Source organism: Microcaecilia unicolor, chromosome 4, assembly GCF_901765095.1.
Source record: "Microcaecilia unicolor chromosome 4, aMicUni1.1, whole genome shotgun sequence".
Classification (NCBI taxonomy): domain Eukaryota; kingdom Metazoa; phylum Chordata; class Amphibia; order Gymnophiona; family Siphonopidae; genus Microcaecilia; species Microcaecilia unicolor.
Window position 1 is genome coordinate 249,153,649 of NC_044034.1, and position 25,366 is coordinate 249,179,014.

At 40.0% G+C, this 25,366-nt stretch overlaps 1 protein-coding gene across 8 annotated transcripts in view; it reads right to left on the reverse strand.

Moving 5' to 3' along the window:
* The window catches only part of TSGA10 (testis specific 10), a 302,307-nt gene that overhangs the window by 165,569 nt on the left and 111,372 nt on the right, over positions 1-25,366 (reverse strand). For all 8 annotated transcript variants that reach the window (XM_030201396.1, XM_030201399.1, XM_030201397.1 and 5 more), the window contains 2 exons: positions 14,628-14,743; positions 4,199-4,353 (listed from right to left, as the gene is read on the reverse strand). In XM_030201396.1, coding sequence (XP_030057256.1) covers positions 4,199-4,353; positions 14,628-14,743 — 271 coding nt within the window. The remainder of the gene's footprint in view (positions 1-4,198; positions 4,354-14,627; positions 14,744-25,366) is intronic.

The window sequence follows — 25,366 nt, forward strand, 5'->3', positions numbered from 1 at the left end:
AGAGTATTGCAACAGTTGGTGTCTTACAGTGTTGATATAGCATTCCAGAAAACGTTAGACTAAAAGAAGAATAATGGGCAAAATTAGCACATAGAGATTGGGGGAGGGGTATGTTACTCGTCCTATGGATCAAAAAAATGAGGGGTGTTGATCTTCTTGTGTAACCATATGCCCTTTGTTCTTTATAATCAGGAGAAAGACACGGAGGGCAGATTGATATGGGTTGTGGGGAGGGTGGACAACCATGAGTCCTTTCTTCCCTTTATTCATTCTTTGGTCTGCACTGGTCTGTCTTCTGGTGTCTTCCCATCCAGTTGGAAGTCTGTAGCTATTTTTCCCCACCTGAAAAATTCTTCGGCCCTGGATCTTTCTTATCCCCTGAATTATCAGCCTATTTCACAGCTCCCATTTCTCTCCAAGGTGGTTGAGAAGGTTGTAGCCCAACAACTTTCTTTTTTCCTGGATGAGGTTAATGCTTTGAATTCTCACCAGAGTGGGTTCCATCAACATTACAACACTGAGCATACTCTTTAGGGCATTACTAATTATATTACATTACATTTGGGGCTTATATCTCACTAACACCTTTTCAGTTCTAAGCGGTTTACAAACATCTTATAGGGATATAGATATCAGAACATTCCTCTGAGAATTACATTGGTTACTTTGGAGACAAGCAGAGGTCTAGATATAGTACATATTTCTTAAATAAGAGAGGTATTTATCTTCTTTTGAAACATGAGATATGGTTGTGAAGGAGAAAACATTCTGGTGATGTCTTTCCAAAATCTGGCTCCTTGAATGTCCAGGGATTTGTCAAAGAGTGCTAGTCTCTTCCTACCCTTGGATTAGGGGAAAGTGAAAAAATTGGCAGCTTCCTGTCTCCTGGTTCTGTTTGGGGCTGCTATTTGACAGAGGTGACAAAGTTCTCCTTGTAACATTGGACTTATCTGCCACCTTCGACCTAGTGAACCATCAAATTCTTCTACAGCTGCTATCAGAAATTGGTATAGCTGGTTTTGCTCTATCCTGGTTCCATTTCTATCTTACAGGTTATCATGTGCACTGGTCTGACACTATTTCCAATTGTTATGTTGTTTCCTGTATAATTCCCCAGGGTTCAGTCCTGGGTCCTATTCTTTTTAATATCTTCTTGACACATTTTGCCTTTAATTCATTCCCTTAATACTCACTTCTATGCCGAAGACATTCAGTTGCTCTTTCCTATTTGTCCTGGAACACTTCATGTCATCACTGAGATTTCTTATACACTTGATGAAATTGCTGTCTAGCTATCCTCTAACGGGCTGAAACGTAACGCTTCTAAGACTACCGCTGTTCTTTTTTCCCCCCAAATCCATCTTCTGTCCTTCCTGGTTCACCTACCATTTTAGGCGAGCAAATTACTATTGCCAAGTCTGTTAAGATCATAGGAGTTACCCTCGATAGTCAATTATCCTTCTCTCTTCAAGTTTCACTGTTGGTTAGGAAATCTTTTTTTGTGCTAAAGCAAATTTGATCAGTTCGCTCTTTCTTTGACAGGTCTTCTCTTCGGCTGCTTATTCATTTTTTGGTGCTCGCCCATCTAGATTACTGCAACTCTGTTCTCTCTGGCATCTCAATACCAGCTGCATCGTCTTCAGGTCATTCAGAACACTGCTCTTAAATTCTTTTATGGGGCTAAGAAATTTGACAGTGTGGCACCTTTGTTTTTTTGTTGAGCACTGGATACCTATCCATTTCCATCTACCATTTAAACTGTTAACTATGTCCTTCATTCTGGTTCTCTATCTTTTCTGCAGTTTTCTCTTTCCCTACCAGCCAGCATGCGCTCTACAGCCAATCATCATCTTCTTGCTGTTCCTTCTTTTCATCAGATTCGCTCTGCTTCATGCCACTCTGCTTGCTTTAATGTTCTGGCCCCTTCCCTGTGGAACTCTTTACACCTTCGTTCTCAACTGTCTTTTTTGAAATTTGAAAGCTTACTATTTCCATTGCGCTTTTCCTTCTACTGAATTCATTTGGCCTTGTAGTAGCCTCTTCCCCTTGTCTCACTAGGGTCTCATCTTTTGCACTTCCTCCCTTTTGTATTGTTTAATAGGTAACTTGGTCATGTGTTCCCCTTCCCTTATAATTTACTTGTAACCTAGCTTATGTATCTTTCTTGACCTCTTTCCAAATTTGTTTTTATAAACCACTTAGATGTTTCCAGTATTTGCGGTATATTAAATAAAGATGAAATGTGAAATGAAATGTGATTGGAGACAAAGACCCCTTTTATCAGGGTGTCAGAAGCATTGAATCTTGCTATTTCTTGGAATTCTGCCAGGTACTTGTGACATGGCTTGGTCACTGTTGCAAGAAGGATACTGGGCTAGATGGACCTTTGGTCTGATCCACTATGGTAATTCTTATGAATCATGTCAGTGAGCTGTGCAGGTCTTAGGTGCACGACGTACATGAGTTTATAGGTGTGGATGTTTGTAGCAAAGAACGCATGATGGGGTCCAATCCTGCTTGAAAAGGAAAGAAAGAGGAGAAAAGGGAGGGGGTGCTTGGTAGTCTGTATTATGAGCCTGCCCATGGGTGGGAATAATATGGGATATAAATGCCATAAATAAATAAATTATTAAGAGCTGGACTAGATGAGAGAGGGAGCTTTACTGTGTGAAATGTATCCTGGATTCTGCTATGCATGGATGTAGTGTACTAGCTGTGAAAAATACTGATTATGTTTCTCTCATAGTATGATCATCTGTTTTTAATGTTGTTTCTTCTTATGGCGTGTACATAAAAAAAAACATGGTAAAAGCATCCACCTGGTAGATTTAATTGCCTGGGCAGGAAGTCTGTACTAGGGAAAAATCAAAACAACTGATGCAACTCTATAGACTTTTGGAAATGCAACCTTGCTGAAGTTGTATGAGAGTGTTGTATGTTGTCTGGAAAAGTTACAGATCAGGATCCCATGGTAACATACCCGTCTGAAAGATTAATATCAAGAAGCTGAAATCTATACTATAAAGATTCAGACTAGTCAAGAGATGTAGTCAGCAACTAAGAAGCTGACAGGATAGTACATTAAAACCCATAGGCTGTAGTCTGTACTACATAGGGTCAGACCAGCTGAGAATGGGAACTTATGAGAGTGGGAACTATTGGAAATACAATTTCCAATAAGTTGTTCGAGAGGGCTGTATGTTAGTTGTAAATGTTATTGATTAGAAGACCATGGTGAAGGTTCCACCTAGTTTTGCAAAATATGTAAATAATAATGATGGTAATAAACATTTAAACCTTTTGCAATGCTTGATATATTCAGCAAAATTTAGCAGTTTCATTATTTATCCTGGGACTATAATGCACTGTAAAACAAAAAACAAAAATAACCCTCACCCTTCCCAGTCAAATTTCATTCTTCAGTTCAAAGTATATACGTATTTTATATCAATAATGGTAAACCTGCATGAGCCCAAGGTGAATAAAGTTGCAAACATCTGGAATTAACAGGTTGGTGCGTGCCAGTAACTGCTGAATTCATTCAACTCTTTTTTTTTTCTGGGAGATGGGACGGGGGAGAAGGGGAAACAAGTGGTACAGCTGTTATGGTTAATTCTGCAGATACGCAGAAGACTCAAGTGCTATTTTGAGCACTTGTCCCATTATGGCTTTATACATCCAAATTTAACTAGATAATGGTAGAAGTGACTACACTTTCATAAAATGTAAACATGAATATCCGATACTGATATGAAAACAAGACAAACAAAATCATTAAGATATTTTAAATACCAAGCATCTTTAAGAGGTGCAACAGCACCAAGCTCCATGGCTGAAGGGATCTTGGAATGATCGCATTGCACAGGGCTAAAGATTGCCCTCTAAGGGGACAGGAATCAGACTGGTCCACAGACACTACCTTCCTCAGTGTGCCAGGTGTCTCTATAAGCTGAGGTAGTTGCTGGAGATATTTGTGGGCCCAGTTATTAAGAATGCATGGTGGTAGCAGGTTGTCAAGGTCAATATGAAGCCTATTTATTAATGCACCAGTCCCCACTCCATTATTTAAGCCCATTTTACTAATTATGCATCTTGAAAAGTAATTGGTATATTAGTCACTAATATTTCATGCAAGCCCAGTTACAGCTGACTGACTAGCAATCAAGAACAAAAAATTGCTTTAACATGCAGAACATACTTTTGTTTTAAGGTTTTCCTCAAGGGAGATTAATTTCTCTGTCTTGTCATCCATGTTGTCTAGTAAGGAATCCTTTTCCTTATCCAGTTCTGAAACAGATGACTTCAGGAGGCTTATTTCTTCTCTATGGGCAATGCTTAGGTTTGTTAATTCGGCTGCACATGATAATAAGAAAGATGTTAATTGCATGAAGAGCAGTGAAAACAAATTTTCTGTTTTATTAGAACAGAATAGGAACGTTGGCTAGGGTTGTTTCTGACTTTCAGGTTAGTTGCACACATTGATCTTTAAAGGATTTTTCTTGCATAAGTGACCACTTATAAAATGACCCCACATGTAAAGTATGTGTGGTGACAAGGCGGCATGCATTTTTACATGATCCACATGCAGGTGGCATAGTTTTGGTGGAGTGAGGGCAGAGTCCTGCATAGTTTATCAAATTTGTTTTCTCTAAATGGTCTGTTCAATTTTACCAGGGGAGAGTATATATCACCACTTCACACAAAAAAAAAAAAAAAAAAAAAAAAAGACACCCACTGTAAAAATTTCTTTTGCATAAATTTACCTTCAGAAGAAGGTGGGGTTTAATTGGATGAAAAGCTTATTCCAATACCATCACCAATATTCCTCATTGGTCCTGTTTTTAACTTTTTAAACTTTTTAAGTGGAGCTTCTTTACATTGTATATATTTCCAAAAACATGGAACACTTATTTTATTCATAAGATTTTCCTCTTCTCAGAAACAGAGAATATACTTCCAACATAGTGCAATGTTCCGCCATCAGCTGCATTAAGGAAGAGAATCAATTCTTAAGTTCTTTGTAGCACATATAAGTTAAACTGCCATTGAATGGCAATTTAACCTACATGTGAGAATTGATTCTCTTCCTTGATGCAGCTGATGGCGAAACAAAGCACTATGTTGGAAGTATATTCTCTGGGGCCGATATTCAGTTGGCGGGAGATAGCCCGCATAAGTGCCATGGTCGGCGCCGACTCCAGATATTCTATGCTGGGCCATTTCTGGTGACCAGCATTGAATATCTATTTTTTTTGGCCAGCGCTAAATTAACCAGTTAAGCAAATATTCAGCGCTGCCCAGTTAATAGTGGGCAAAGACAGGACTGCTATTTATGCGGTCCAATTTGCCAACTACACTTAGTTGGTCAGTGCTGAATATTGCTGGTTATTGTGTGATATAGCTGGTTAGCTTTTCGGTGCTGACCGTGAATATTCAGCAGAGATAACCGGTTATCTTACACTGAATATTCACGGTTAGTCACCAAAACAATATTTAGTCAGCGGCCATTTCTGGCCGGTTAAATAGCTTTGAATATCGGGGGAAGGGGGAGTGTCTGCGTTTTTGAGAAGAGAAAACTCTTATGAATAAGATAAGTGGTCCTGCTTTTGGAAATATATTCAGTGGAAAGAAGAAACATTATTATGCAAGACTTAAATGAAAAACAGTGTTGGAAACTCTTAAAAATATCTGAAAAGTTTAAAAAAAAACAGGACCAATGAAGAATATAGGTGATGGTGTTGGAATAAGTTTGCATCCAATTAAACCCCTACCTTCTGAAGGTCCATTTATATAAAACAAATATTTTTTTTACAGTGGGTGTTCAGTCTTTTTTTAAATATTTTATCAAATAAGCATCTTTGCAAATACTTGAGCTGCAAAGCAGGTGTAAATGTATGTGGGTGCATTTTAGCCACAACTGAACATATTTGGAAAAGCTATTTTATAAAACCACATAAACACCGATGTGTCTTTATAAAATGGCCTCGAAATCGGTGACATGTTAAAGAATTACCCTCTAAGACTGCAGAGCTATCAGAATGCTGATATTCATTCCTTTACAGGGAGTAGCATTTCCAAAGATGCCTGAAAAGTTGGAATGCTGATAATTAAATTAACTAAAGAAATCAAGAGAACACCTTATCAGTAGCTCTGTGTACTTTCACTTTGAAAACTGCTGAAGGAAAAAAAAAGCACTCGCAGGTACTAGCAGCTCCTTTTTATGCAGCACTTTTTCAACCAAAATGATGTGTATACTTTTGAAAATATAAAATTATGTATGTTGTTTCCATCTGTGCCCTAACACTGCCCTAGGAAGACCTTCATTTTATGCAGCTGAATTTAAGTGTGCTGTTTGGTATCATTTACTTGTACATCGGGGGAGAAGAAGGAGGAAGGGAAGTAATTTTATAAAGCATTTTCCATATCTAATGCATGTTTAAATTTGTATAATGGCTCTTATGAAATTGTTTAACAGAATACAGTGTAATAATATATGTGCAGACTGCACGTATTATACACACAATACATGTAGGTGTTCAGAGGAGTGTAGTTTGGGTAAAGTGGTGATGGAGTTGCAGTGTAAAAGCATACCGGTATTTTATAAAATACATGAAAAACTGATGTAAATCAGCATAAAATAAATTTAGATCAAAATGGTCTCAGTATTTCAGCTTTCAGTATCGTGTTCATACCGAAAGACTTACAGCACGTCACTCATCACTGACCAAAAGATCCAAAAGTTTTTTTTCATAAATTCACTCACAATAACGTTCAAATATTTAGTCTTTTTAAGTATTTAGGCAATATCCTTAAAGTATTTCCAGTATATACTCATCTGATTAATAGAAAGTGTTGGGTCGGGGACTTAACCATCCTACATGTTTTGCTAAGCACTGTATCAAGTATATGTCCCTTGAAACATAAAAGGAGAAAGAATGCTAAATTCTCCTAAAATAAAAGTATACAAAAAACCCTTTCAAGAGTCATACTTAATAGATAACCGCACCTATCTGATAACATCCATTTTAAACATCAGAAAAATGGCAGTGTCTTTTGGAAGCTATTTAAACCGCCCACTTAAAAACGTTATCTACTAATATTAATGAACAGAAACTCCTCCCACAAACCTCCCTCTAAACCAACATCATCCACTCTACTTCCTGATTCAAACCCCTAGGGGCAACAGAATTAAGAGAAAAAAAATCCAACAACTTCTCAACAGAACCACCCTCCCACTCCACAGTGGCAGTCTCAATCACATGCCATTTTAAATCAGAGAAAGAATGAGATTTCTTTTCCCAATGAACTACCAAAGGGGCCTGATGGTTATGAGTCGGAATACGAGATTTGTGTTCAGTCAGTCTGGTTTTCACCGGACGACTACTACGTCCAACTTAAACCAAGCCGCATGGACAAGTAATCACATATACTACATTTGCACTAAGGCAAGAAGAGTATGCTCTGGCTCGAATCCTATAGTTGGTTTCAGGATCTCTCTATTCAGTGCCAGCTAATGTAGTCTGGAACTACTGGCAACGGCCACAAGGTTCATGAGAAAAATGTGTCTGAGAATTGTCCAAGGTGTAATAGTGGGCTGTCGACAGAAGTTCACCAATAGTTTTGCCCTGTAAGATACAATAGGAAGTCTTCAAAAATAGGGTATAATTGCTTGATATGCTAGTATCTATATATATAAAAGGCACCACTGAAGCCTCCAGCCGGAAGTGTGAAGCGCCAGAGATATCCGGTTTCCCCATGAGTGAAGGAAAACAGCACAGCACGAAATCTCACACAGTGAAGGACTCAAGAGGGGGGAGGGGAGAGAGATGCCCTCACTCTCTCTGTAACAAAAACACAGAACAGCAGGAAACAACACTGAAGGACTGGACTCTGAGGGGGGAGGGGGAGGGGGAGGGGGAGGGGGAGGGAGAGAGAGAGAGAGAGAGGGCAGAGGGCAGGGACACACACACTCCCACATGCACACACTGAAGAAAACCTTGCTAGCCCCCGTTTCATTTGCATCAGAAATGGGGTTTTTTTTTACTGGTTGTTCCATAATCTGTACTAGATGTTGACTCATCCTAGAAAATGGAAGACAACAAGTAAGTAGACCTTCATCCTCCCGAGCTTTCTCCTGTAATAATTCTCTTTGGGCAAAATGCACCTGTAAGTAAGCTTCACGAATTGCTCGTTTTGGACAACCTCGGGCTGAAAATCTTGTTTTCTAAATAGCTGTTTCCCAGTTAAAATCTGACAATTCTATCACAGGCGTAGAAATTGACTAACTAGTAAGTTGTATTTCAATCTGTAGGGATGAAAGCTGCCAAAATGCAGTAGGGTATCACGTTCTATAGGTTTACGGTAAAGGGATGTTATAAGCTGACCAGCATGTTTCACAATCTTCAAATCCAAAAAATCCATCTCATACAAAATCATAAATTGGATATTCGGATCTAGAAGATTAAGCCAAAATATGAAATCCAATAAACGTTGTCTTGTATCATTCCATATGAACAATATATCATCCAAAAATCTTTTCCAAAGAATTACAAAACATTATTTCTGGTATAATTTCTATAGAAGAAAATTATTTCTGGTATAATGGACAATATTTTAAACAAATAGGAGGAGTGGCGATGGGGGCAACTTTAGCATCCTCTGTGGCCACTTTGAATAGTGAAACTATCAAAATCAAAGTGGATAACATGACCGATACCAAACAATGATTTCAACAATCCTATATACCGGATCTTATTAGAAGAAGAAAGGGAAAAGGCCTCAGAAGTCCATAGTAATACAGCACCCTATGGAACGGTCTGTAGAATGCCCAATTGGCGTTGTCCACTATCATTAGCCAGAAAAACTTTTCAAACTCCCTATAACTTCACCAATAATTGTGTAAATATTTAATTGAAATTATATCACACAAAATTTGTGTATAAAACTCATATGCAGTATGTAGCACACTTATCTATTCCCAACGGGGCCCGTTTCACTCTCAGGCTTCTTCAGGGATGCAGTGCTGCAAATTGAAAGAAAACAGCTTATGAGATCCTTACAACTTTAAAAAGGATCCACTCATTGCTTGGTATCAAAATGGCACTCTCCTCACAAACCTTTAACTGGTTATCACCATTTTCACTTCCTGCTGACTTCAACGCGTTGCCAGTGGAACTACATAATCACCCACTGAACAACTACGTCATCACGTTAAGTGACGGACCATTGTATATTTGGACTGCGAGGCAATTTGGTTAAAAAAGTTCACTTTGTATGCTGACCATTTGGAAACCATCAGAATTTTTTCAATCTGTAATTCTTTGGAAAAGATTTTTGGATGATGTATTCTTCATATGGAATGATACAAGATAACATTTATTGGATTTCATATTTTGGCTTAATCATGTGGATCCGAATATCCAATTTACAATGAAGACTGATTTGCATGCGAAAGATTTTTTGGATTTGAAGATTGTGAAACATGCTGGTAGGCTTATAACATCCCTTTACCATAAACCTATAGAACACAATACGCTACTATATTTTGGCAGCTTTCTTCCATACAGATTGAAATACAATTTACCAGTTAGTCAATTTCTATGCCTGCGATGGATATGTTCTGAATTGTCAGATTTTAAGCGGGAAGCAGCTATTTTGAAAACAAGATTTTCAGTCCGAGGTTATCTAAAACGAGCGATTCGTGAAGCTTATTTACAGGCGCGTTTTACCCAAAGAGAATTATTATTAAAGGAGAAAGCTCGGGAAGATGAAGATCTACTTACTTATTTTCCATTTACTAGGATGAGTCAACATCTAGTACAGATTATGCGGCAACACTGGCATGTCATGCAATTATATCCTATTTTTGAAGGCATTCCTATTGTATCTTACAAAGGGGGCAAAACTATTGGTAAGCATCTGTCGACAACCCGCTATTACGCCTTGGACAATTCTCAGACACATTTTTTCTCATGAACCTTGTGTCCGTTGCCAGTAGTACCAGACTAATGGTGAGATCCTTAAACCAACTACAGGATTCGAGCCACAGCAAACTCTTCTTGCCTTAGTGCAAATGTAGTAGTATATGTGATTACTTGTCCATGCAGCTTGGTTTACATTAGACGCAGTAGTCATCCGGTGAAAACTAAATTGACTGAACACAAATCTCGTATTCTGACTCATAACCAACAGGCCCCTTTGGTAGTTCACTGGGAAGAGAAATCGCATGCTATCTCTGATTTAAAATGGCATGTGATTGAGACTGCCACTGTATGGTGGGAGAGAGTGGTTCTGTTGAAAAGTTGTTGAACTTTAGGAAGCAAAAATGGATTTTTTTCATCTTAATTCTGTTGCCTTTAGGGATTTCAATCAGGAAGTAGAATAGATGACATTAGCTTAGAGGGAGGTTTGTGGGAGGAGTTTCTGTTCATTAATATTAGCTGATGACGTTTTTATGTGGACGGTTTAAATAGCTTCCAAAAGACGATGCCGCCAACGCCATCTTTTCTGATGTTAAAATGGATATTATCAGATAGCTGGCAGTTATCTATTAGGTATGACTCTTGAAAGGTTTTTTGTATACTTTTTGTAAGTATTTTAAGAGAATTTTGCATTCTTTCTCCTTTTTATGTTTCAGGGGACATATCCTTGATACAGTGCTTAGAGAAACATGTTGGATGGTTAAGTCCCTGACCTGGCACTTTCTAGTATTCAAATGAGTATATACTGGAAATACTTTAAGGATATTACCTAAATACTTAAAAAGACTAAATATTTTAACACTATTGTGAGTGAATTTATGAAAATGGATTCTGAAAGCCGCACTACTGAGACCATTTTGATGTAAATTTATTTTATAGTAAAATATTAAGCCGGTAGTTACGGTATATTTTATAAAATATGTATCTGTACACATGGGGAACAAATTTCTACATGTAAATCCTGTTTTACTTACGGAAAATAGCTTTTATACAACTATTCCAGTGGTTATACACTTCAGGGGCGTAGCCAGACTACAGATTTTGGGTGGGCCTAGGCAAGAAGTGGGTGGGCACCAAGTGTTCTCCCCCCCCCCACCCCCCAAAAAAATCTCAGCAGGTGGGAAAACGCTTCTTTCCACCTTTTCAGTCTGTAGCAGGCATGTGCAGAAAACAGAGCATGAGCAGGTGCCGGGTATGGAGAGTACTGTTTTCATTACCATCAAGGGGAAGTCTTCAGCTGGCTGAGCTTGGGATCCCCACCAGCTACCACCAAATGTGTGCTACTGTTGGGTGGTCCTGAGCCCTAATTTGGTGGGCCCTGGCCCACCTAGGCCCACCTGTGGCTAAGCCACTGATGCACTTATAAAGTGGGCACAGAATGTTCATACCTACTTTGATGCAACCCAAGGGGGAGGTGTTTGGGAAGAGAAGTTCAGGCATATTGTGGGTAGAGTTAACATGTATCCACATATTTTATAAAATACAAGAGATGTAAATGGATGTGGGAGCATTTACCTGCAACTGTTTCAGGTTTTCTGAGGCTGTTTTATGAAGACATTTGTGTCTTCATGACATTGCTTCAGAACAGGCAACTAATTTGAACTTCCAACCTAGGGGTTCTTTTACTAAGGTGCGCTAGCGTTTTTAGCACACGCTAATATTTGGGCCACATTAAACATTAGAGATGTCCATATATTCCTATGGATGTCTCTAATATTTAGCTAACCCTAAATATTAGGCGCATGCTAAAAACGCTAGTGTGCCTTAGTAAAAGAGGCCATAGATGATTTGTTATAAAATTACCTTAAAAAGTATAAGAACAAATTTGGGAGCAGATGTATCTTTGTGCGAGAGGACTTCCATGCTATTGGAGCTGGTTCTGGATGCCTATTTTATGAAGGTACATAGGCACCTAAATTGCCTTTAAAAAAAACAAAAAAACAGGTGCCTTTTTATAAAATTAGCTCCAGGGTAGGAAATTTTCAAATAGCACATTTTTATGGCTAATTTAGACTTTGAAACGTTAATATTTATTTAAATTTTGTATTTAGCTCAAGGTTTTTCAGTAGGGCTGCAAATTAAATCACAGTTAACTCTGTGATTAATGCATTTATTGTTAACTGTGATTACAAAAATGAATGATTAAAACATTTAATCGTGTTGCAGCATCGCCTGTCTCCTCCAAACATCTCTTCTGCTCTCTTCCATTTCCAGTCCCTATCCTTGGTGCGAACTGGCATCTTTCCCCCAACCCACAATTCAACATCATCCCCTCACGACGGTCTACCATAAAGGGTAAAGATGGTCTTCTCTTGGTCCCCGGCATGCAGAGTTGCACATGCCTGTGGCCTGGTATGAAGCTTTCCCATGCAGAAACAGGAAGAGATGTCAGAGGAGGTGGGAAGGACCAGAGGGAAAGCTTTGGAGCAGGCCGTACATGTGCAATGCTGCTGATGCTAAGAACCAACAGAAAAAACACCTTTAAGATAGACCAGAGAGGGGAGGGGGCATTGAGGGGATGCAGATTCTGAAGCTGAAGCCTGGGTAGGGGGCAGGGGAGTAAGCTGCACATCCATGAGCAGAACTAGAGGGGCCACCGAGCTCCAGCAGTCACAAGAAGCGCTTGGTGCTGCTCACCACCAAGTTTGTGTCGCTGCTCATGGGGTTGTAGGGGAGGAAAAGAGAGAGAGAGAGAGAGAGAGAATAAGAGAGAAAGAGATAATTAACCTGAGTGAAGAGGAGAAGGAGGGAAGAAAGAGAAAGGAAGAGATGTTGGATCTGGGGATAGGAAGGCGGGAGATTATCAGTCCTTTAGGGAAAGGAAGGAGGATGGTATTTGATATACCACCTTCCTGTGGTTACAATCAAAGCGGTTTACATATTATATACAGATACTTATTTTGTACCTGGGGCAATGGAGAGTTAAGTGACTTGCCCAGAGTCAAAAGGAACTGCAGTAGGAAATAAATAAACAATTAAAACATTTTTTAATCATCTGACTAATCACAATTAAAAATTTTAATTGAAAGGCAGCCTTACTTTTCAGTAGTGGCTCAAGGTGCATTATATTCAGGTACCGTAGGTATTCCCCTATCCCCAGAGGGCTTACAGTCTAATTTTGGACACAAGACAATGGAGGGTTAAGTGACTCAACCAAGATCACAAGGAATGATAAGCGGAATGTAAGTGTTTCAATTAATACACTTAAATGAGATTCCCACTTTTTACCCATAAAGATGGCTTTGAAAATTACCCAGCATTAACTATACATGTACAGAATAAGGAAGTAATTCTATAACTTCACTGTGGAGTGCAATGAACGCCAATTGTATAATAGCACTTAGGCATGCCTAAGATGTTAAAGAATAGTAATATAAACCCACATGATCACTTACACCAGGTCAGTGGCTGGTATAGGTGGGCACATTTAGTGCGCCATGCAACGCATGCAAGCGATACTATTTATTTTTTATTTTAGAGCACTTATACCCCACCTTTCCCCACAGAATGTAGGTTCAAGGTGGCTTACAAGAGACTGGAAAGGCTAATGCCAAACCAGAAAAAATATACATATAATAATTAAACAGAGAAATAGAGGGGAGAAAAAGAAAAAAAAAAAAAAAAAAAGAGGAGAGATAAAGAAAATGGTCTGTATTTGATGTTGTGAAGGCGGCGACACATTCTACAAGCTCCATGAATCACTGGGTGCCATGCCCACTGCCCGTCCCTGCTCCACCCATATGTACAACCTCCTTGCAGTTACATGCCATAGCACTTACACAATACTTTATAGAATATTCATAGTGCATTATGGCACATATCTGCCAATTAGGACGGAACTTACATGCGCAAGGCATGTGCAGCTGCCTCTTAAATATATAATCAGGTCAGGTCAAATTACTTGTCTGAAGTGTATATGAGATACAGCAGAAGTGAAAAAGTAGAGAAAAAAAGGTTAGATTTGTATGCAATGGAAGCAGTGTATGCAAATCTCTCTCATGGATATTCATTGTGGATATCCTGAAAACCTGACTAGCTGGGGTGCCTCCAGGACCAGGTCAGGAACCATTGCCTTAGGCAATTTTATAACAGTCTATATGACTGCATAAAACACTGCTCTTCATTTTCAAGTTCTTTATAAAAAGAACAGTGTTTTATACACTCAACGCCTGTTAAGGCAGTGGTTCCCAACCTGGTTCTGGAGACACCTCAGCTTCCATTGAATACAAATCTGACTCATGACTATTCATTGTGGATATCCTGAAAACCTGACTGGCTGGGGTTCCTCCAGAACCAGGTTGGGAACCACTGGCCTCAGTTAATATGTGTAAAAGTAGGTGCAGATATTTTATAAAATATGCTCACTAGACCGACTACTACTGGCACATACACGCACACAATTACACCTGTCTCAGAGCAGGTATAAATGTTTGTGACGCTTCCCTGGGGTAATCTTATAAAAAGTACATACACACATATGTTGCCTTTATAAAGCAGGTACAAACATATGTGCCTTTAGACCTTGACAATTTAGGGACCCTGTTATAAAATTACCTGCACTCTGTACAACTACTAGAACAATTAAATGCTAAGATTTAAATTACTTTTTCTTCTGCTGGGAGTTACTTAAAAATTTCTCTGACTCACCAAGTTTTTCTTCAAAACAGCCAATTTTCTCCTGAGCCATTTGCAATTCATTGTTTTTCACAGAGAGGCGCCGCTGTGTTTCTGCAAGGGCACGTTGGGTCTTGTCATTCATTAACCTGAAGTAATAATACTGTCAACAATACTACACATAATTCAAAAATTGTTCAGGTAGTTTTGTCCTAATTTTGATATTTTGTGCGTTAATCCTTTTCTTTCTAAATGTAATTTTTATATATGGAGAAAAGCTCTCTATCTTCATAATAATGCAAGATTAGAAAGAGGAACAAACCAAACTACTGTTCGGAAGTGAACAGGAAAGCAATCCGGGGGTGCTCATATCTGGTGATCTCAGGACTGTCAAGAAGTGTAACAGAACACTGTTGAGAGTCAAAGAATGCTGTAGTAGATAGGGAGATTTTTAACTAGCAGAAAGAAAGGTATTGGTAACACCTCTCTATAAGTGAAAACTCATCTAGATATTGTGTCCAGTTCTGGAGGCCATATCTCAGTAAGGATACAGAATATCTCAGTAAGGATATAGAAGTAAACACATTCCAAAACAGATCTACCAAAACAATGCCAAAGTTTGCACAACTAGCCGTAAGAAAATACTCAAGGGAAAAATATGTATACCCCAGAGAACAATGGGCAGAAGGAGCACAATATAAAAATGAGTAAATACCTTAAATGAATAAATCATTTGTCAGAGGAAAGAAAGCTTCAGAGCAAATGGTCATACTCAAAGCAAGAGGAGTAAATTCACAAATAATCTGAAAAAGCACTTCTTCACAGAAATAGAGGTGAATGAGTACAATAGCCTCCAAGTGGAAGGACATTTGCTATGTGAGTTTCAGAAAGTGCTCATTCAGTGGTTTTTGCCATTCTTTTGTTTACATGATTGTAGTTCAAGAAAGTGTCACAAGCAGAGAAAGTTCTGAGATGGGAGGACCACAGATTAAGAATGGTCTGTGGCACCGAAGTAAAGAAGGCAAATGGGCACGTAAATGAGCCTTGTGGTCATTATCTACCTTAATATATACAACTGTAAGCCAGTGTAGCTTAATGGAAAATGATTCACAAACACTCTATAGAATTTCCTTAAACAGAGGTGCTCAGTTACAGCTCCCGACCTTCATGCCACTGTATATTAAGCAAACTACCTTCACAATCAGCCAGTGGATCTTTCAACACTGCTTCTCCTAGCTGGCTATAGTCTCTTTGTCTCTCTAAACATTATAAATATTAAAATATATGCATAGTTCTATGTTATGACAGTCATAGGAGCCATCTCTTTGGGTGCTTGAGCACCTCCAATATTGAAAAAAATCCTTGACTGTGTCCAAGGAGAGGTCATTTCATTGGGTTTAGCACCCCCAATAATTTTGAAAAGCTGGCTCCTATGACGACAGTCATTCCACTTAGGAGGCTATTTCACCTGGGGCCCTGGTGAGCAATGCCCAACCCTGTCATAGCTCCGTGGCCAGATTCTAAACCAGAAAACGTTTGCTTTCTAGAACATATCACACAGCAACACATTCCTCCTTTGCCTAAAACACGGGCAGTTTGCGCATTCACCAAACATAATTGTCTGAACTTGGTAAAAGGTAGGAACTTAAATGCTGTTCTAGATTTAAGTCTCATGAATTCACCACTTACACATTTTCCCTTCTAAAGACATTCAACAGATTGGCTGGAGCTCCTCTTCCTTTCTCTTATGACCCGTCTCCCTTTTTGTAAATTTTTTGAGCTTATCAAAAGACTACTTAATTGGGAAAAGGGGCTTGATTGTATTCACTTTTACAATGAGAATATGTTGCTTTCTTACTACCATTCCATCATTTCTATGAGCTTCCTGACCTCTGCTATGTTTTCTAGAGCTTCCCTTATCATCAAACTGATATATTATGGTTGCTTCTTATAATTATATTTATGTTTGGCAGACGTCCAGACATGAAGGAAATTAGAAACCATCACAGGTATGAACCCACCAGAATTTGTTATTGAGCTGGAAAGAATCCTGGGCATGAAGTATTATTTAGGAAGATTTTTACTATATTTGGCTGACATGTATTAACTTCTGAAGGCAGAAACAGCTTGGTTTTAGGAATCAAGGCAATATCTGAATCTTTTACAAATGTTACATAACTTAACAAAAACATTAATACCACTTTCATTTATGCCTGTCAATCCACTGTTTGACGTGCCAATGCCAACAGCTATGGACTTAGAGGACTCTTACTTAAATATCACAAAGATAAAATAAAGTCAATGGCTTACTGTTTTAGAACCTTGATAGATGTTGAAACCCACTATCCATAGGCTGAGAAAGCATCTCACTTAAATATGGGCTTGTTAGAGATTTTCATAGTACTTGAACGGGCTTGATTCCTTTATGATCTATATAGATCACACACCTCGGCTTGGGAGTGAGGTTCATGACTGTCATGGTATGTGCAAGAGTAACCCATTTGGAGACATTGCCTCCATATGTCAATATTCATGATAAATTTGAAGGGGTCAACGGCCGCTTAAACCATGCTGAGTGGGCCATCTGCCAATATTCAGTGGCTTTTAACCAGGCAGTACTGCTGAATATCAGCTCTAACTGCTCAAACCAAAAGCAGCTACAGCAGGGGTGGTCCCAGGGGAGTCGGGGAGGAACCGGTACATATTCAGGCATGGGCCATATTTGGAGTCAGTGCCTGCAAAGCTAGGAGGCCAGATAGGATATCCTATCTTTGGTCACTTAGGGCTCCTTTTACAACGCCGCAGTACAGATTTCCAGTGCATTAAATGTGACAAAGCACATTCAATTCCTATGGGCTTCGTCGCATTTCCCGAACAGAAATCAGTACCTCGGTTTGTAAAAGGAGCCCTTAGTTATGGAGGTCTGGTACTGAGTATCTTCCGGCACTCATATACCTTCAGGATTGCAGCCTCTACCAACACCACCCCACTCTGATACCCCAACCCCTCCCCCAGTTCTACCCCCCCTATTTTTGATCCCACTGATCCCCCTTCTAAGGCCCTCCTCTGCAGCCAGGCCACAGCCAGGTCTCCCCTCATCCCCCCCACCCTCGGACTTACCCAGAAGTGATCACTCATCTATGGGAAGTTCAACTTGCTTAATAACTTCACTCACCATCCTTCATCTTCACACTCAAAAGAACATATTGTAGAGCGAATATATTCAATCTCCAGGACCTGCCTGTCTCCCCCTCCCCTACTCTTACCCCTTTCCCCAAACATCATTTCCCCCTCCCCAATTCATCTCCCCTTCTAACTCCACACCCTCCTTTACAGAATGAACCCAGCCCATCACTCCCCTCCTAGGCCTGATGAGGACATTTTCAATCACCTCCCCCCCCCCCCCCCCCCCCCCCCCCGACAGCCTTCAAGACAAGAATACATCCCTGCAAAAGAGTAAACCAGAGAGACTGGGAACCAGAAGCACAAATATACTCTGGAACACCTCAGTAGAACTTGAGTTCAGATTGCTCGGCCTCCCAGTAGATAGGGGCTAAAACCCTCCATCCAAAATGTATCAGACATGTAGATCCCATATTTCCAAAGTAGTGTCCCTCTGTATCCAGTCACTCATGCATTTGATGAGGATCTGGCCGACAAATCATCAGACTGATGCTGTAGCCAATGCTCTTCCTGCTTCTGTTGGTGCCAGCACTGTGTTAAGCCCAGTCCATGGCTCAAGGTCGTTGACTGTAGCTCTCCATCCTTTTCAGCTTGAGAGAGAATCATGAAGAATTCACTGAGCTTCTGTTGTTACTTTATGAAAGGTATTGCCAGCTATAAAAGAAAGGCTATATGGAAAAAGCCATTTATATCTGATGTGCACAGAAGGAATGCATGTTATGTCCCAGAATTTCTGCCACATGTGCAGCATCATGGCTAAAATATCTGCAAATACTTCTACACTTGACCCCTTCCAGTCAATATGGCCCACTTTTCTAGGCACTTGCAGTACTTTTCTTCACTGGAAAATGCAGGAAACAAACTACGTCTCTAGTCTTCTCCTGTAGTCTGGAACCCAGACCACGGTGTACGCTATCAAATTCAATGTGAGGCAGCAATTCTTTCACTCCTGCTGCCAGCAAGAAATGACATATCTTTTGTAGAAGGATCACTGTATTTTGTTCTGAGGTTGCCTCTGAAATACCATGAACCTGCAGTTGTTCCTACTGGTCCAGTTCTCGATATCCTCTAGCTCTGTCACCAAGTCCTCCTGTTTACCCTCCATATTGGTGTATCTCTTTTGCAGCTCTCTGAACTCTGTATCATGATTTATGATCCTCTCCTCAAACTCAACTTAATTTCTGATCTGTGTCCTTGAGTTTTCTATTCAGCCCTTCAGTATACGAGTGAATTTTCATCTTAATGCTAACAATCGCTCTTTTCAGCCCCTCAAGCTAGCATTTCATTTCCCCCTGGGAGGGTGGACTGTGCGCTTTTCCTGAGCTAATTAATTCAGGCAGCCATGCTGAGATCTCCAGAATCTCTTGATCACTGCCGCCATCCACCATGTTGTCTTGTGCTGATTCTGATGCCAGCGCTGCAGAGCACACAAAAGTTTTATATCTACCACCTATTTTTTGCTAGCCATTCAGTCTACCAGTTTCTCACTTCCTCGCCAACAGAAAGCATACTGCAAAATTGAGCTGGGAGTGCAAATAATGATGGCTTTAATCCATGGGGCTGAAGAGCTATTCTTCTATGCTACCATCTAAAGGAGGTAAGATTGAGAACAGGAGATGGTACTAGGCTCTCTAGCCCATTATATGGGATGAAGCCAGTAGGTGTAGCTTGCTGGCAGTAGACGGAGTCACACCTAAAACAATAGCAAATGTTTGGTTTTTTTAAGTTACATTTGTACCCCGCGCTTTCCCACTCATGGCAGGCTCAATGTTAATGAAACCAATCGTAAAAGATTATTAGAAATAATGGAATGCCTATGTGTGGTCCATCTGTAAAAAGTCAAAAGCTGTTCCAGTTGGATAGGCAATGCCTTAAAAGATATAGGACAAAAGATTATTTTTTATTATTTGACAGCTTTTTAATTTATTTGAAAGTGTCCCATATGTAGATATAAACATTAAATCAAAACTGATTATCACTAAAACAGCTTCAAAATTTATTTTAGCTGGTGGAAACAGCACTAATAAAGGTTGTATTCTGTGCTCATTTTTCTACACTGTTCTATACAATACAGAAATACATGGTTTGAATATCGGCTGGTGCCCGGTTGACTTCTAGGCCCTGGCCTGTTTTACCATCCCCGTCTCTCCCTGGCAACCCTCCCCAGCACATCTGGAACTCCTTTTCTGATCACTACCTGAAGCACGGCAAGATCCCCCTTCCTCCAAGTAACTCCCAAATGTATAGAAGAACCCCCCCTTTCAGGATGCCCGCTTCCCTTCCTACCTCCCCAGAAGCCAAGGAAGCCCCTTGCCTATCCCCCCCCCCCCCCCCCATATTAGCAGGCTTACCTGCCCATTGCCCTGGTAGATTGTAAGCTCCTTTGAGCAGGGACCGTCCTTCTTTGTTTAATTTGTACAGCGCTGCGTAACCCTAGTAGCGCTCTAGAAATGTTAAGTAGTAGTAGTAGTCCAGTGGAGAAATGGGTAGGAGGAATGTCCGCTTGCTCCTGCTCGTTGCCGTAGCCTAAGGGGCCCTTATACTAAGCTGTGTAGGCACCTATGCGCACCGAACGTGCGCCAAATTGGAGTTCCCACACAGTTACCACGTGGCCCTTGTGGTAATTTCAATTTCAGCACGCGTCCGCTATGCAAGTCTGAAAAATATTTTTTATTTTCTGGCGCGCGTAACGAACATGCACAAAGTACCATGAGGCTGCTGCTACAGGTCGCTGTAGCCATTTCAGAGAGGCTGCCACAATGGGCTGGAGTGGACATCCCTCCTGCCCATTTCCCTACTGGACCATCAGGAGAACGGGCAGGTAGACCTACTAACATTAGGGAGGGGAGCTTGCAGTTCCAAAGGGGTAGGGGTGGGGGGAGATGGATCCAGCGGAGGGGGGAGTGGGCACCCTGAAGGGGGCACATCCATTTATGTGGGTCCCAGCTGATATTTAGCCAAAACCCACATAAGTGTCAGCCGGTAGCCACATAAACTATAGTGGATAGTACTGTGGGAATTAGCCCCAGATATTCAATGCCAGTGGCAGGATATGACCTGGCACTGCATATTTGGGGCTAATTCTGCCCACAGAGATCAGCTTTAAAAATAAAATGTTGACCGCTTTGGGCTGAATATCGACTGAAATAAAATTTAAAAGATTTAAAAAATAGAATAAAACACAGCAATTTCTGTTAACAGGTGTAAATAAGGATGATGTGTCTGCATTGCAGATCGAACTACACACCTAGGCTTCCCATGACCCACCTAAAAGGAACCCTATAAAAATTAGTTTTCTAAGATGATCTAAATTTTTTAAAGCCGATGAACACAGCTATAGAAGTAAGATGTTCCAGACAGAAGGTGCTACAAAAAAAAAAAAAAAGGAAGCATTGTTTCTGGTGGATTCCCAGAGAGCTAAGGAAAGGCCTGGAATGACCAACCTATGGTTATTTAAAGAACGGAGACAGTGGGTAGGATCATATTGAATAACGAGAGGAGAAAGATAGTCCGTGGTACCTTTGTGAAATGCTCTGTGGGTCAAAGTCAACATTTTAAATTTGATCTTGTATTCAACTGGGAGCGTATGCAAATGTAGCAAAAGGAGTGTAATACGATCTCATCTTTTTGCCTGGCATAAAATGTGAGATGACGTATTTGTAGGGTCTGAAGTTTCCTGAGATTGGATTTTGAAAGACAAGCATAGATGGTGTTGCAATAATCATAATGAGAACCTACAAATGTGTGGAAGAGAGCATTTAATGCCTTATTATCTAAGTAATTATGTATTGATCTAAGTTGATGAAAAGCTAGAAAAATAGATTTTAAGACAGAAGAAATTTGTCCAGTAAAAGAAAGCTGGAAGTCATAAGATGCCTATCTTAATGAATCAATGGGACAGGTGATCCAAAAAGGACTGGTGTAAGAGATGGAAGTAGAGAATGTCTAGAAACCCAACTGGATCTGGCAGTGTTGAGCACTTGTTGGTGGTCATGAAACCAGATGGCCATATCATAGAGACAATCTTGTAAGGGTAGAAGGTCCAATTTTTCAGATGTTGTATAGTGAATAAGAAGAATATGGTCTGCATAGTAGTATGAACTAATGCCTCTTGATTGAATAAGAGTTGGCAAAGGGCTGAGAAAGTGATTGAATAAGATGGGTGATAAAAATGGATCCTTAGGGGGTGGGGGAGCATCACAAGGGAGATTATAAGAAGCAGATGTTAATGTTGATAGCGATACTTTAAAAGAACAGTGCTGGAGGAAAGAAATGAACCACACAAGGACTGCACCTGCTATACCAACAGGTGAGGCGTTGTAGGAGATGATCATGACGAACCAAGTCAAACGTGGCAAAAAGATCGAGAGACATTGGCAAGAGCATTGTCTAGTTTATTTATATATTCATTCATTCATCATTCATTCTTATATCCCACATTATCCAAAAACAAATTTCAGCTCAAAGTGGCTCACAATGAAACAATGTTATATCAGCTTATATGTAATAAACTGAGGTTTTCTACATAACAATTAGTTAGAGAAACATTTTTTGAACAGATAGTTTGCTATGGATCTCACTTAGTACAAAGTCTGCAGGTATATTTTAACTCAGAAAGGAAGATATGTGCTTACTACCCCTCCGCACACTGTTGTAGGCATAAATCTTTCCACCTGCCTTATATACGAGTACAGTTTTCAATGGAAAAACAACATGCACAGATTTGAAAATACCATCTATGCAAACTATTTTCTGATGACATCCAAAAACATCACCTCACCAAATGATTTCTAAACACATACACATTATAGGAATAGCATGCATACTTTTAGTCATAATGAGTGAGCACAATTTTCAAACAATCTATTTAGGGCATAATTATAACGTGGCCTTACAATTAATGTGTTATTTTATACTAACTCATACTATTTTAGCACATGTCCCATTTTTATGCAGTGAGGCTTAGTTACTTATAACCGAGGTTAACTGTAAAATAACATGCCATAATGGTAGCCCACTCTGATAACATCTCCCCCTTACATGGGTAAATGGTTGTGAAAAAAGCCCTCTTAACTAGAATTTTTCATTCTAGCCAGATGAAAATTGGATATCAATATGCAGTAATAGGTGGGATGCTCATTTCCCGAGTCCTGGGGGGAAAGATAGCAAAGTTACTCACTTGTAGCAGGTGTACTCCGAGAACAGGAGGATTAGAATTCTCACATGTCGATGATATCCCTAACTGAGCCATGGTGCGGATGCTACCCAGTGTTCAAATCCCTTTACGAAGCCTTTGGTAGGCCTACAGTGCCTTCCCTCTAGCCCAAGATGTGTGGGATCTTCAGTCCAATCAAACAGCATACTAAAGAATGCAATTCCTTGGGGAGGTGGGAGGGTATGCGAGAATACCAGTCCTGCTGTCCTCGGAGAACACCTGCCACAGATGAGTAACTTTGCTTTCTCCGAGGACAAGCAGGAATTAGTTTTCACATGTGGGAATCCCTAGCTACCAGACTCACTGAAAACAACAAACCACAGTCAATAGGGCCTTGTAATGGCAAGGCCAAGCAGAACAAATAACACTAACAAACAAAATAGGTGCAGCCTGGAACAAAAAAGAATGGGCCTAGGAGGGTGGATTGGATTCTAGATATCAAACAAATTGTGCAGGACTGTCTGACCAAACCAGCTATCGCATCAGGTATGGAGACTGACCTTAAGTGGGCTACCGATGCAGCCATGGCTGACACTGTGAGCAGTGATATCACCCTCCAGAGTTAGGCCAGCCTGGGAGTAAGCAAAGAGCTACAGTCTGCTAGCTAATTGGAAAGAGTGTGTTTCTCAATGACTGCCCTTATCCTGTAGAGATCTAAAGAAACAAAAAACTGGTCAGACTGTCTATGGGCTTCAGTCCGCTCCAGATAGAAGGCCAAGGATCATTTGCAGCCAAAGTGTGTGGTGTGCTTTCGCCAGGATGGGTATGGATTTTTGGGAAGAATGTTGGCAGGACAGTGGACTGATTAAGATTTATTTATTTATTTTATTTATTTATTTATTGCATTTGTATTTTTCCACCTCTTTGCAGGCTCAATGTGGCTTACAATAGTCATGAATAGTGGACATATATTAGAAAATATACAATTAGTGTTACAGAAGGATCTTGGGAACATGAAAAAGATAAAGCACGATAGTAGAGAACAAGCAGATATTTTGAGATAGTTCTGAATATATGTGGAGGAGTTATGTATATTCACATTGGTAGATCTTTGTGGTATGCCTTGTTCAAGAGATGGGTCTTCAGTAGTTTGCGGAAGTTCATTAGTTCGTAAGTCGTTTTTAAGTTACGCGGCAATACGTTCCATATCTGTGTACTCAAGTAGGTGAAGTTTGACGCGTGTGTTAGTTTGTATTTCAGACCTTTGCAGTTCGGGAAGTGCAGATTAAGGAATGTGCGGGATGATCTTTTGGCATTCCTGGGTGGTAAATCTATCAGGTCTGACATGTAGGCTGGTGCATCTCCGTGAATGATTTTGTAAACTAGGGAGCATATTTTGAACGTGATGCGTTCTTTGAGTGGGAGCCAGTGTAGTTTTTCTCGTAAGGGTTTAGCACTTTCATATTTTGTTTTACCAAATATGAGTCTAGCTGCAGTGTTCTGGGCTGTCTGAAGTTTTTTTATTATTTGCTCTTTACAGCCGGCATAGAGTGCATTGCAGTAGTCTAGATGACTGAGCACCATTGATTGTACCAGGTTTCGGAAGACGGTCCTTGGGAAGAAAGGTCTTACTCTTTTTAATTTCCACATGGAGTGGAACATCTTCTTGGTTGTGTTTTTCGTGTAGTTTGAGTGTTAGATGTCGATCAATGGTAACTCCGAGAATCTTTAGGTTGTCCGAGAATGGAAGATTTAGATTTGGTGTGTTGATGGCGGTGAATTTGTTCTTGTTATGCTGAGAGGTGATTATTAGGCATTGGGTTTTCTCTGCATTAAGTTTCAGCCGAAATGCATTCACCCATGAATGCATGATATGGAGACTTTGATTGATGTCATTAGAAATTTCCTTTAGATCTTGTTCAAGCACATTGTTAATTGTGAAGTAACAATATCCTCCATAAGTCTGGCAAAAAAGGAACTAGGCAACTGGCACATATTTATTCACTAATGCTCGAGATTCTGATTTCTAATTAGGAATGGGAGTTAAAAACATATTTACAAAATAAGAGGGAAAAAGTCCCCGAGTTAACAAAATTGTCAACCAATCATAGATCTTGAGCTTAAATTCTAAAGAGGTTGATTTCATGAAGCCTTAAGGACAGGAATCTAGCTGGCAATATGGCTAATTTTCAAAGCACTTGGCCTACCAAAGTTCCATAGAAACCTATGGAACCTTGGAAGGCTAAGTGCCCTGAAAATATGCCTCAATGTGATTTAGTAAATGTATTATTTATTATCTGACATCACCTTAGGCAGAATCATAAGGAATACGCAGAGAATTACTCTGTTATGATGAAAGTTTGTGTAAAGTGGATCTGCTCATTGAAGCTCATTGACTTTTCGAGCTGAAGTGACCGCCACTAAAAACAAGACC